The sequence below is a fragment of the Acomys minous genome (assembly GCF_964271855.1).
Source record: "Acomys minous genome assembly, chromosome: 2".
Lineage (NCBI taxonomy): Eukaryota > Metazoa > Chordata > Mammalia > Rodentia > Muridae > Acomys > Acomys minous.
In genome coordinates this window covers 94,638,740-94,651,890 of record NC_140484.1, presented here as the reverse complement: position 1 = coordinate 94,651,890, position 13,151 = coordinate 94,638,740, and the positions used below count along the sequence as shown (strand labels likewise).

Genomic DNA, 13,151 nt, shown 5'->3' with positions numbered 1-13,151 from the left:
GTCCCTCTCAGTCAAGCAATTATTAAGTCAATAAAGAAGAATCATTTAGGGAGCTAGAGTTGATCGCTCTGTGGTTTAAGAGCACTGGCTGCTCTTCCAGAGATCCTGAGTTCAATTCCCAGTAAATGCATGGTGGCTGAGAACCATCTATAATGGGACCTGATGCCCTCTACTAACTTTCAGATATATGCAAAGACAGAGTCTGGTTTTGATAAAGATAGAGCTATCTTTTTTTTTTTTTTTTAATGAATTAGGGTACAAAACTGTAGCTTGGTGGTTAAGAATTTGCCCAGCATCCTAAAGACCCAAAACAAAACAGGTTTAGTGAGGAACACCTGAATTGCCAGAGAGGTTAGGCAGAAAGAAAGATGATGGTTTTTTGACCAGCCTGAGTAATTTTAAATAGCAAAATCCTGTCTCCAAAGAGAAAAAGAAACCAGGAAGAATTCTCCTTTCTCTTGAATGTAAAAAAGTAGGTTACATTACATCAGAAATCGCCAGTCATTTGGTTGGGAGGTGTGTTTTCAGAAAATTAATTTAAAGGGCTGGAGAGATGGCTCAGAGCACTGCCTGCTTTTCTAAACATCCTGAGTTCAATTCCCAGCAACCACATAATAGCTCACAACCACCTACAATGAAATCTGGTGCCCTCTTCTGGCCTGCAGGTATTACATGCAGGCAGAACACTGTATAAATAATAAATTAAAAAAATATTATCTTTTAAAAAAAGAAAATTAGTTTTTGAGTGTGTGGGTTGTTGGCTTTTTGTTTGTTTTTGAGTTTGTCCAATTCTTGTAAGAAGTTGCATTTGTTGCCATAAAGCAGTTTATTAAACTCTGGTTCCTGCTTTGAGACAGGACTCTGCACACAGTCCTTGGCTGCCTAGAGTTCACTCTGTGAACCACAGACAAGCCTAGCCCTAATCTCATGACCTCTAACCTGCCTCCACCCAAGCACCTTCATTATAGGAAAACATAATCACAGTTGCTGCTGCTTCTAGGTTTTTTGTTTGTTTTTTGCTATTGTGGTTTTTCATTTTGTTGTTTTAATTTTAAAGATGTTTTATTTTGGTGGTCCCAGAGACTGAGCTCAGGGCCTGGAGTAAGCCAGGAAGCTGGGCTAATGCTCAGCCACAACACTACATCCCTAACCTTACCTTGTGATCTTTTCACACCTGCAAACTACGCATGAAAACTTCTGGTCTCCTAAGTCCCTGTGACCTGAAGCCTCTTTTCACCATCAGCCTTGACAGAAGTATTGCTAACTGTATTTACCTCCAAGATCCAGTTTTCCTCTTTGTTTTCCTAGTTCCTTGCTTTCTGTGTTAACTTTTTGAGTTGCATTTGACCTTCCAACAGGAATTCTTACAGTACAGTGCATATATCCTGAACTCATGGTTTTGTATCATTTTTGCTACTGTCTTTAAAAGTGATACTCCACATTATAAGTTTCCTTCCAAATACTGTTTTTGCTGTATCTCACACATTTTAGTACACTAATTTTACTTTCATTCTGTTTAAAATTATTGAGCATTTGAGTTTTCATTCATTCTTTGGTCTATCAGTTATTTTGATGTTTTAACTACTTTTCTGCCCCTTGGCTAGGATAAAGTACAGAAACGTTTTATTTGCGTTCCAAGCATTAAAGGATAATTTCCAAAGATTTGCTATTGATTTCCAATTTAATTTCCTTGCAGGTAAGAGAATAAATGTTGTATAAATGTAAATCTTTTCTGCTATTCTGTGGCCCAATGTTCAGTCTATATTGGTATGTGTTCCGTGCACACATGAAAAGATTAGAATTTTGTTTGGCACGGTTTTCTAAAAATGTTAATTAGGTCAAGTTAGTTGTTAGTTATCTGATTTTTTATGCATTTCATATTTTTCAATCTATTCAGTTTTATGAATTATGAAAAGAAGGATATTTAAAGCCATGACCACCGGGATTTGTCTAATTTATCCTTGCAGTTCTAGCAAACCTTTTCATTATGATTTCTTTTTTGTCTGTATGGGTTCTGTACGTCTGCAAGTATACCTGTGCACAGCATGAGGCCAGAAGTAGGTCTTGGATGCCCTGGAAGTGGAGTTACAGATGGTTGTGAGGCCCCATGCAGATGCTGGGATGACACCTGCTTTCTCTCTCGGGAAGGCTAGCCGGCGCTCTATAACCTCTGAGTCATCACTCTAGCTCCCACAGTTCTAGCATGGTTTTAGTTTCATCAATGTGCAATGGCTATTAGGGTACTAGGATTAACATTTACTATGTTCTCTTCATAACCGGACTGCTTCATCATGAAGAACTCCTTTAACCCCGGTCAATATTCTTTGCTGTGAAAATATATTTTGTATGTTATTAATGTAAATACTGTGGGTTTGTTTATTCTGGGTTAGTATTAGCATAGTATACATTTTCCCATCGTTTTTATTTTAGTTTAAGTGTGTGCAGTGTGCATGCACATGTATAGGTGTGGCAGTCAAAGGACAATCTTGGGTGTCATTCCTCAGAGGACATCCACCTTTTTTGAGATCCATCTCTCACTGATTTGAATCTTGTCAAGTTTGCTGGGCTGACTGGCCACTGAGCATCAGGACCTGCCTGCTCAGCAATGGAGTTACATGTATATGCCACTGTGCTTTAAAAAACAAAAACAAAAAAAAAAACATGGCTTCAGGGAGTCAAACTCTGGCCCCCAAGCATGAAACAGACTGAGCAATCCTCCAGGCTGAGCTTGACCTCTGAGTGTTCAGACCATTACACCTGATGTAAACACACTTGGGCTTAAGATCTCACTTTGCTGTCTGTTTTCTACTTGACTATGTTTCCTGATTTCCAGCCTATTTTATTACTTTATTATTGTTTTTTACTCTTTAAACATGCCTTCAACCTATTACAGCTTAATCTGACCCATGCCAACTGCTTTTCAAGATTCTATTGTTAATTTACTGTGGTGGGTATATTCTTTACTTTTCTCTCATGTTTCTTTTGCTTGGAATTTTTTTAAGATTATTGAACCTGAGTTTACAGCTGTTAATCAATTTGGAGTTTCAAGTTATTTCTTAAAACTGCCACTCCCCTCATTTAAATGCTCTAATTATGAATTCATTAAGTCATTTGGTACTGCCCATAGTGTACTTAGTGCTCTGTCATTTGAACGCTCCTCCTCCATCCCTGTGTTTTCACTTTGTTTAGTATTTATTTCTTTGTCTTCCAGTTCACTGGTCTTTTTTCTATAACAGCTATTCAGGCATTAATTCCATCTAATTCATTTTTCCTTTCTGTGAATGTATTTTTCATCTTTGGAACTTTCATTTGGGCATTTAAATAAATTTCAGTGTTAGAGACATAAGGACAAGTCATAGAGACTCCGCTTGACAATGTTCCAGAGACCCCTGACTGTCCAGCATGATCTCTAGCCATCCAGAACAGCTGTTGAGGCTTTGTTTGATGAAGTTCCAAAGATCTCTGGCTGATCACTACTGCCCTTAAATATTATGTATGATCCAGGTGTAATCTTGCCTAAAAATTACTTTGATATCTGCTTTTTCTCCTAAAACTGTCTTTCTTTCTATTTCTCAGCCCTAATGAAATTCACACTGGAAAATATTTTCCCATAGAGAACATTGAAAGAAGACATCTGGCCAAAGCCTTGAGACAAGGAGAGAATTTTTTCTCTGACTGTGAGCAGCCAAGCAGAAACTGCTTGAAAAGAAAGTTAGGACTTTGACATAACAGTACCTGGTTAGATAGTGTTAGCTATAGAAAAGTAAAACTTGTCTCTTTAGAATCTGTGATGAAAGCAATAGAAGGTAGGCTTTGAACGTCATGCTTTACAGATATTTTATAATAGAGGATGCCTTGTAAGTTACTTTAGGCTTGGATAGCATATCTGCTGGTTTGAGACTAGAAGTAAGTCAAATCTTTTCTGTGTTGAACATTTAGTACAAGCTATGTTGCTATGACAATCATATAAACACAATGGCTTTAGTCGGGTACTGTTTAAGAAATAATAATCAGGCCATGCTGACAACTGCTTGGAAATTGATTTTTGCTGTATGCTTTATTATAGGTTATACAGAATTGTTTGTATTTCTTTGTTAGACTATTCTCTTGCTCTGCTGATTTTTAAAGGCTCTATTGATTGTAAAAGATGAGAAAATCATGATGTAATAAGTAATGAAAAAATTGAACTTCACTTTAAATAAAGTACTGGAAGAGAAGGAAAGAGTAAGCAAGAAACAGACAAGAAGGAAAGCAGGAGAAAAATAAAGTTCTCCTAGGCTACAAGACCTTTCAGTTTGCACTGTATATGCCTGGGTCTCAGCATTTCTTTTCTGCTCTGTTTCTCAACCTGTCTTCAACAACTAGTTCCTTTAGCTGGTTGTTCAACCAACAGCTGTTTCCTGTAACCAGCTGTTCACTGCCTGCTCAACTCTCCCTTCCTTGGAACCATCAAGGCTTTCTTTTCTCTCCTCTTCACTAGTTCCTGGAGCTGGTCTGAGGGATTTTAGGCTCCACTTAACATGCTCAAGCTTTTATTTGCTTATTAAAAATATGGTTAAGATAAATAAAATCTATCACCATGCCATCTCTGAACCAGTTTTAAGTGACTAGTTTTTCTTTTCATATAGGTTGTTTGTTTGTTTGTTCTTCTGCCTACCTGCAACTTTTGACTGGCTAAAACATTGTAAAGGTTACCTTGATAAGGGATTTATTTATATTCCTAACCATAACTGAGCTTTGAGTTCTATTATTTATAAAACGTGGTTTCAGATTTTTAAGTTATGGTAGAGGAATCATACTTATAGTGTATGATTCATTTCTTCCCCTGGTAACAGGTACTTATGTGTTTATTGATATGTGTGTTTTGCTTGCATTTAAGTGTACCATGTGCTTACAGTACCCACAGAGGTCATAACATCCCCTGGAATTGAGTTACAGATGGTTGTGAGAGTCCCAACAAGGGTGCTGGGAACCAAACCCAAGTCAAAAGTGCTCTTAACCACTAAGCCATCTCTCCAGTCCTTCATTATTACTTTTTGTATTCTAATTACATATGAACTATGAGGTTTCTGGCAGCTCTATCTCCTCTCTGTGAGCACTAAGGATCGTTTCTTTCAATCATTTTAAGTGGTTTTCCTAGGCTTTATATATGATTGCCTTACTGGGTTTTACAGGTCTCTGAGGTCTCTTTGTACTACTCCCTCCGTGGTCCTCTCTGTATATTCTACCTCTTCTGGCTTCCTTAGATCTCCAGTTCCATTGCCTCTAAACTGCAGGATTCTGTCACCATGCACCAGGGCTTCTCCTTCTGACTCTGTGGCTTGAAAACTGCCTACTGATGACCTATTGGGGAAACTTTTTGAACTAGCCTTGTTCGTTTCTTATTTCTCAGGGAATTGTATATTGCTACCTGATATTCAGTGTCTTTGGGCTGCTGTATATTCTTTCTGATGTTTTTTAGTTATTTCTAAGATATGTCTCCATTTCCATTTTGGGTGGTAGACACAATAAATTTTTTGAAAAACAACTGAGTCTGGTTCCTTGGTTTGAAGAATGGTACCCTCCTCATCACTTGTACCATCTCTTTCATACTTACAATTTTTGGTATCATATAATGATACCCCAAATGCCCAATGTGGTTCACTGGAAAGTAGCAAGGAGATGGACAAAAAGATGCTAAGTATTTGTAAAACTTGTTAATAAAAACCTCAAGATGTAATGTTTCCTTCCCATACGGGAGTCATACAGGTAAGCCACATACAGTGACATGTGACCCTATTTCCGACAAATCTGTCATTAACATTCCTAATTTGATCAGGTTATTGCAAATAGAAGGCAAAGACCAACACACTGTGTTACATTAAAACAAAGCAAGGAAAACATTGAAAATTATATTTTCACACAATACCTTCTGTTGCCATGTCCCAACTTCCCATCTTCTGCCTCACCCCAAGAGTAAACTTCTCCTTCCGAAGAGAGAGCAAGGCAATGTTTTCCTCCTGAATTCACAGCAACTTTCTTAATGAACACATGCTGAATGGACTCCAGCAATGTTGGAGTAGACACTGACTCTGTCCCTCCAATTCCCAGTCTTCCACCAGCACCATAGCCAGTAGCATAGAGCTAAGATGAGAAAACATAAATATTCATGTATTTAATAATCCAAAAGAATCAGCATTCTATACAGTTTTTACACCACAGAGAAAATTTTAATTTAAAGGTAAAAGTCACAGGAAATTTTAAGATTTTATATACTGTCATGGTTTGGGTCCAAATGTCTATGTGTAAAAGTCATGGTCCCTACGGTAGCACTACTGAGAGATGGTGGGAATTCTCAGATGTGAGGCTCCTTGGGGGAAAATCCTATGGGTTGCTGCTGACATGTCCACAAAGGTGTAACTGGAGGACTGTGTCCCCCATCCGGTGTTGTACTCCAGTTTCCAACTACAAGGATACAGCTTCCTTCCTCTATCCAAAAGGAAAACAATATAAGCAGGCAAACTGAAAAGGAACTAAAATCCACTTATAGAGTATGGCTATCTACAGAGATGCATGAGCTTCATTACAAAGAGAACAGTAAGCCTGACAGATATCAATTGTTTAATTTTTAAAAGAAATACAGCTAATAGTGTAGTGCATTTCAAAACAGAAAAAGATAAAGCAGTTTGTGGGCATTCCTGATGAAAGGCCATTAGGGCTCCTGGTCTGGGGCAGCTTCCACTGCCAGGATTGCAGAAGTGATCAGGCAGAGGGTGCATGTCCTGGCTAGTTTGCCCAGCGATAAGCATCCATTGGCCAGCTCAGAGATGGTATGGAGGAACACGATTGATCAACCAAAGCCATATAACCTGTCTCTTCCTGAATAAATGAGGTGAATCTGCAGCCATTCCTCTTCTATTCACTTTCACCTGACTCCTGGTGTCCTTGTGGACCCTCCGGGGGTGGGGCTGGGGGTGGGGGCGAGGGGAGGAAGAGTAACATCTGGCACCCAATGTTGCTTTGGCCCACTTGGTGTTGGATAGATGCCCCCTGTTTCTCTTGGTGAATGGGACCCTTCTGTGTTCTGTGTGCTTCCCAGCTGCTCATGCCACAGGCCATGAGCCCCAGTGGCCCTTTGTCAGGAATACCCACAGCCCTTAATACATGTAAAGATTATACAGGAATATTTAAGACCGTTACCTGTTATTGGTGAGTCATAAACATTCTTCAGATAAATTTTAAATACAAGTCCTTAAACATATAAATCCAAACAAAATATCTACTCACAACTTTCTCAATCTTAATGACAGCATGACCCAAAAAAACTATGCCCTTACCTTCCCATCAGCTGTCACAGCGAACAGTGTCTGCTCTCCTCCAATTAACTGCACTGGTCTGAGAGTTGCAAGTGCTTCACATGGAGTAGGGACTTTCACTTTTGCACCCTCAATTCCTCCAAGTTGTCCCCTATGATTATGACCCCACCCATAAATGGTTCCACTACCACCAGCAGAGAGAGTCCAGTCATCTGGTCGTCTACAACAGACATTAAAACAACATTTGATGTGAGAAAGAACTTTGTATACAAACACTTACATACAACATTGTCTCTTAGATCTGAAATATTACCTGTTCATCCACTGCACAAGTTGTTCATCTTGCTCTCTTTTAAAGATGCTGTGGCTTTCATGGAGAATATCCATATTTTCACTGTCTGCCATTAACTCACGGATTTTCTTAGCTACCTACAAAACATTATTATGAGATTATGAGTCAAACACGTAAGGTGGGTGTGGCGATTCACACCTGCCATCCCATCACTGGTGTGACGATTCACACCTGCCATCCCATCACTGGTGTGGCAATTCACACCTGCCATCCCATCACTGGTGTGGCAATTCACATCTGCCATCCCATCACTGGTGTGGCGACTCACACCTGCCATCCCATCACTGGTGTGGCTGAGACAGAAGATTAAGGCCAGCCTGAACTACAGAGAGTGAGTTCCAGTCCAGCCTAGGATACAGTATGAGACCTGACTTACCCTTTCTTTCTTGTTTAAAAAAAAAGTTAAGAAGACAGGAGAAATCTTTAAATGGGAAATGAAAATATGAAGTTATACCAACATCAGCATCATGATTTTATACGGAATTTGAAAAATCTGTATTATCACATCAACTCTTAGATGGTAAAAAAATGGGGCTGGGGAGATGGTTTAGCAGTTAAGAGCACTGGCTATTCTTCCACAGGTCCTGAGTTCAATTCTCAGCAATCACATGGCAGCTCACAACCATCAGTAATGGGATCTAATTCCCTCTTCTGGTGTTCATAAAGACAGAATATTCATCCACATAAAAATATGTAATCTTTTAAAAATGATACTATATCATTTTATCTTATTTACTTTGTTAAAAATTAATGTCAATTGAAATTCAAATGTTACAGTATCCATTTATACCCACAAGTTTCTATAAAATATTTCTTAGCAAAACAAACTGTCTTATTATATTGGCATCTTTTTCATTATATTCACATCTCAAAAGCAATATATATTACCTCATCAAGAAACAGACGAGGCAATGGTGTTCTTTTGTCCAGGGCCACAGCAACACGGGAGGCCATGCAGTATCTTCGGAACCAGGCCCATTTGTGCGTCTCTGCACAGCAAGGGAGTGTGTCTAATTCCAGGTCACAAGCAAGAGCTACTAGCACCTGCAGTGGAAACACAGGGATTCTTCAAAAATACAGCTAATGTTTGAGTGACGGCCACTGGCTGCCATCCTGAGACTCGAGGGCCCTTGTTCAAGCTCTTAATTCCCTCAGGGTGAGTTTCTAGGAAAACAACAGTGTCCCACACCCACAACAGTAACAACACTCACAGCACACAATAACTATGAACGTCTGTGCATCTCAAAGCATGCTAATATGAGAGAACAGCTTATGGAATAAAAGCTTTGATCACTTAACTACTTCTTGAGGTGTATTTCATGCAGTCCTTCAGTAATACTAAGGACTGCTCCCAAACAGGTCTACTGCACTGCACACGACCAAAATGGCTTCCAGTGGCCCTCCCAGCCAAGGAGCCACATACTACCACTCTAAAAATAAATAAAACATTACCTTAAAGAATGGACTATGGAGCAGCTGTTTGCCACCTCTCACAATAGGATCTTCATATTCAAACTGCCTTTGCAAAGCTTCTGGAAGGCCTTTCACCAAAGCAGCCAGAGCACTACCAGTAAAGCTCTTAAAAACAACAAAACAATATTTGATTACAGAAGTACAGAATGCAGGGGAGCCACAGGTTTTTTTTGTTCTTCTAAGTATCCCCTTTAAAAATGAGTATTTAAATTCTCAACTGAGGGAAGGGTGTGTCTATAATGAAAAGAAGGTATCAACAATCAGAATGTTTGGTCTTGGTTTAAGATAGCCACTCCCAGGGAGCTTCCTCTCTCTGGCATACAAATCCTGCTCGTCTTCTCCTTGGTTAGAAACAACCAGAATGGAGCCCTCTCATTACAGTACAATAAAAGGGATGTAGACAATCCGGCTTGTAAAATCTATATTCACAGGGGTCAATATGTATACTTTAAAATAAGAATTAGACCAGCTTGAACTTAGCAAATTCTGCAGCATGAGAAAAAAACCTGGATGTGACAAAAGCAGCACATTTATCCCTAAAGAGTCACAGGTCAGGAAACCCTCATGCTTCGTACCAAAGCTCTCGTTTCCCCATCATTTTCTCCCAGCAGCCTGTTTATGTTAATGGACTGCCCAAATTCTGTGGTGAGCAGTCTCCTCAGTCTCTGAAGAGCCCACATTCGGTGGCTGGCAGCTGAAACCACACACAGAGAAAGGTTAGAAGCTGGACTACTTTCCTCTTCTACCCAAGTAAACAGCCATGACCTCAGAGGTACCACTAACCTAAGGCACTCAGCTGAGCGCACGCAGCCAGAGAGGCAGCAAGACGAGGGACAATGCTTCTGTTGGAGGTGAGATTGAGTCGGAAGTCCAGGAGACAGGTCACTAGGTCCATGGATGGACAGGAGAGGACACAGCGATCGGAGAGGAGGTCCTTAGGGCCTGTAAAGAAGTCCTGCAAATGTCCCTATGTGATGTGGTGGGGACCACCTCCTATGGATAAACTCACAAACTCAACTCCCAACTGGAACACAGTGAAGGTAAGCCCACAGCACTGCTGTCCACGTCACATAAGCGAAGCTTTTTGCTCTTTTGTTGTCTCCTGCATTGGGGATTGTATCTAGGGCTTATGCATGCTTTACAAGCATTCAACCACTGTTCAACTATGTCCAATCTTGAGCCACGCTCTTCAAACTGACATTTAACTGTGAAACAAAAGCATTAGGAGCTACAACCAGTACCAACTCCTTTCTACAAGAGGCAAGGATGGGGCTAAGCACCCTGACAACTGGAAGTTTTGGATGGCTCTTTGTCTGACCCTTCCCAGGAATGACTCAGACTGTGTTTTCTCCTAGGGCAGCAGAAGACAGTGCTGAAAAGTGTGCACAGATCCACTCGCTTGGGTGATAATCATATCAGGAGATTAACCAATAAGCACAGCTCCTCTTACCTGCGGCTGGCATGATGGGATAAACTGTGAAGCGCCAGCCCCACCCATTCACAGACCCATCACTGATGAACTTCCACTTCAGCTCATCACCAGGGATACGCAGCTCACTGGACCAGTCAGACCATTCTCGACCTAGCAGAGGAAAGTACACCCTGGAGTTAGGCTGACTCCAACATCCAACCAACAAAACTCCCTAGATGCAGAGCAAAGCTGTTCACATCAGATGAGGTCAGCAGGCTCCTCAAGCCTAAGACCTCTGAAGCTTATATCACAGTGAGTCAAGGCTATTTTACCTTTCCACAGACTTCTGTTCAGCCTCTGATCTAAATATTGGAGAACCTGAGGTACATGCAGACACACTGGCCCAAAAGAAGCTACTACCAAATGCAGAAACGAGTATGCACATAACTAGGATGCATTGTGACAACCTAGAGGGAGAGCAGATCCACATAAAGGTAGGTTCTAGGGATGCTTCTGAGTATAACAGGTAGTCAGGCAACGGCACCAAGAGCCAAAATTCTGACAAAGGGCATCTGTAAACAAGTCAGCATGGTGAAGGCTGTATTCAAGGAAGGAATGGAGCAACATGGTCAGATCCAAGGGTCTGTGGAGCTGCGTGATGGTCTCTTGAAAGAGCAAGAGACTGGGCATCTTAATGCTGCAGGAGCACGAGGCAATAGCAGATACACAGCCTGCTGGACTTCTTTCTCAAAGGAGCGAGACCCACAACAACAACAACACAACTGAGCCTCCTTTTGACCGACATTTATCAAAAGACAGAAAAACCATGTCTACCATCACTGTACCACATCTGACCAAAGGCTTGTGTGACACTATGAAACACGGTGATGCTATTTACTACATACACTCTGAGTGGTAAGACAAAGACCTCACACAGTCCATACAACCTCAAACATTTATACACTTAGCCTTTCACAGGGACGATTTCTCCCTTTATAAAAGAAGATGTGGGTGAGTTGCAGAGTGCTTGCCTGGTATGCACAAAAGCCTTGGGGTCAATACTCAGAACAGGGAGTTGTGTATGTGAGTGTGTGGAGGGGTGAATGACATACATATATACAACACACACACACACACACACACACACACACACACACACACACACCATCACCACCACCTTTAAAAAGATCTGAAAAGACACACATGCATCCTTGAATTAACAATTCTAAAATGTTAAGAATTGTTTTGAGGTAAGTTTGTTAGACTCCTTCCGACCTCATGAAGTTCAACGGAATAGACAAGATCACACATCACCATTCCTCTCATCTGCTGTGCACGCTGCCCACCATCCACACACAGCAGTCGATGAGCCCCTCACTGCCATCAGTCGGAACAGAATTCCTCTAAGCTCTATAGTATGCCAACCGTGCTACATGGTGCCTAGAACTCTCTCACCCATCCACAGTTCTCCAACTGCTGGGACATCTCTCACACCAGACACTCAATAACCCGCTCTGATAGTGGTATGAAGCACACACATCACACAGACCATATCTTATGCAAAGTACTGGAAAGAGAAAAACAAAATCTACTGTTTTATAACGTATTACCTTACTATACCTTCCTTAAAGTTCCCATGGAATGAAGCACCAGTGTCCTGCCTTATGCTAACAACTCCATTTATGGAACACAAGTGAGGAGGACTATCCCTACTTGCCCTCCCTTCTTCACCTGACCGCACCGACACAATCCTGTTGACACCATCCATGACAGTGAGAGGATCATGGCGCCTCTCTGTGGAGCACTGCCGGTCAAACTCCACCCTGAGTCCTTCTGCACCTGGAGTATAAGCAAGCAGAAAACAGTGGAAACTCGAGAGAGCAAGTAAAAGTCACAGTTCAGCAAACAGAAGAATGAGACCAGAACCATGTGTAGGAGCTGGCACCAAAAGAACTGGCACCAAAAATCACAGCCTAAGGCTGCCCACCTTCCCCATCATTTGCCCTGACAGAGGCTCTGCCCATACACTGAAAGGCCAGAAAACCACCCCACTTGGCCAATTTGATCTGTTTTCTCACCTCCAAGCCAACTTCTATGTTGTAATTCTATCACCTGACCAAGCTCATAGCATATTATAAAGCCTTGAGGATGGAGCTAAGGTTGATCTTGAATGCGCCCCCAAGTCTGTGAGTTGGTTCCCCATTTGGCACTATGAGAGGTAAAATAATCTTTAAGAGGTAGGGGGGCCTTAAATCATTATGAGTGTTCCCTTATAAGGATTGTAGGACTCTGGCTCCTTCCTGTCTGTCTCTTTGCGTCTTGGCTATGAGGTGAGTGATTTGTGGTATTGCCTTGACATAATGCCTGTGCAAACTGACTATGGAATGCAATCTCCATAACTGTAAGGCAGAATAAACCCTTACCTTTTTACAAGCTAATAACCTCAAGTGTTTTGTTATTTATAGTGATGGGAAGGTGGCTAACACAATCAGATTGTATGAACTTCTGATTTATATCCAAATCTGATGTAAGCTGTGGGGTGACGTGTAAAGTAGGGACAGACTTGAGGGACTGTGCCCTTAATCTTTGGGTGTTCTAGTAGGAGCAGAACTTAGCTGAA

The 13,151-nt window shown here is 41.1% G+C and overlaps 1 protein-coding gene across 2 annotated transcripts in view; it reads right to left on the bottom strand.

Moving 5' to 3' along the window:
- HERC2 (HECT and RLD domain containing E3 ubiquitin protein ligase 2) overlaps positions 1–13,151 on the bottom strand; it is a 176,555-nt gene that overhangs the window by 21,706 nt on the left and 141,698 nt on the right. Inside the window, exons 71-79 of one of the 2 annotated variants that reach the window (XM_084771347.1) lie at positions 12,263–12,370; positions 10,571–10,702; positions 9,904–10,062; positions 9,696–9,814; positions 9,100–9,225; positions 8,536–8,691; positions 7,609–7,724; positions 7,317–7,515; positions 5,909–6,123 (exon numbers count right to left, since the gene is read on the bottom strand). In XM_084771347.1, coding sequence (XP_084627473.1) covers positions 5,909–6,123; positions 7,317–7,515; positions 7,609–7,724; positions 8,536–8,691; positions 9,100–9,225; positions 9,696–9,814; positions 9,904–10,062; positions 10,571–10,702; positions 12,263–12,370 — 1,330 coding nt within the window. The remainder of the gene's footprint in view (positions 1–5,908; positions 6,124–7,316; positions 7,516–7,608; positions 7,725–8,535; positions 8,692–9,099; positions 9,226–9,695; positions 9,815–9,903; positions 10,063–10,570; positions 10,703–12,262; positions 12,371–13,151) is intronic. The other variant, XM_084771348.1, reaches the window with a different exon arrangement.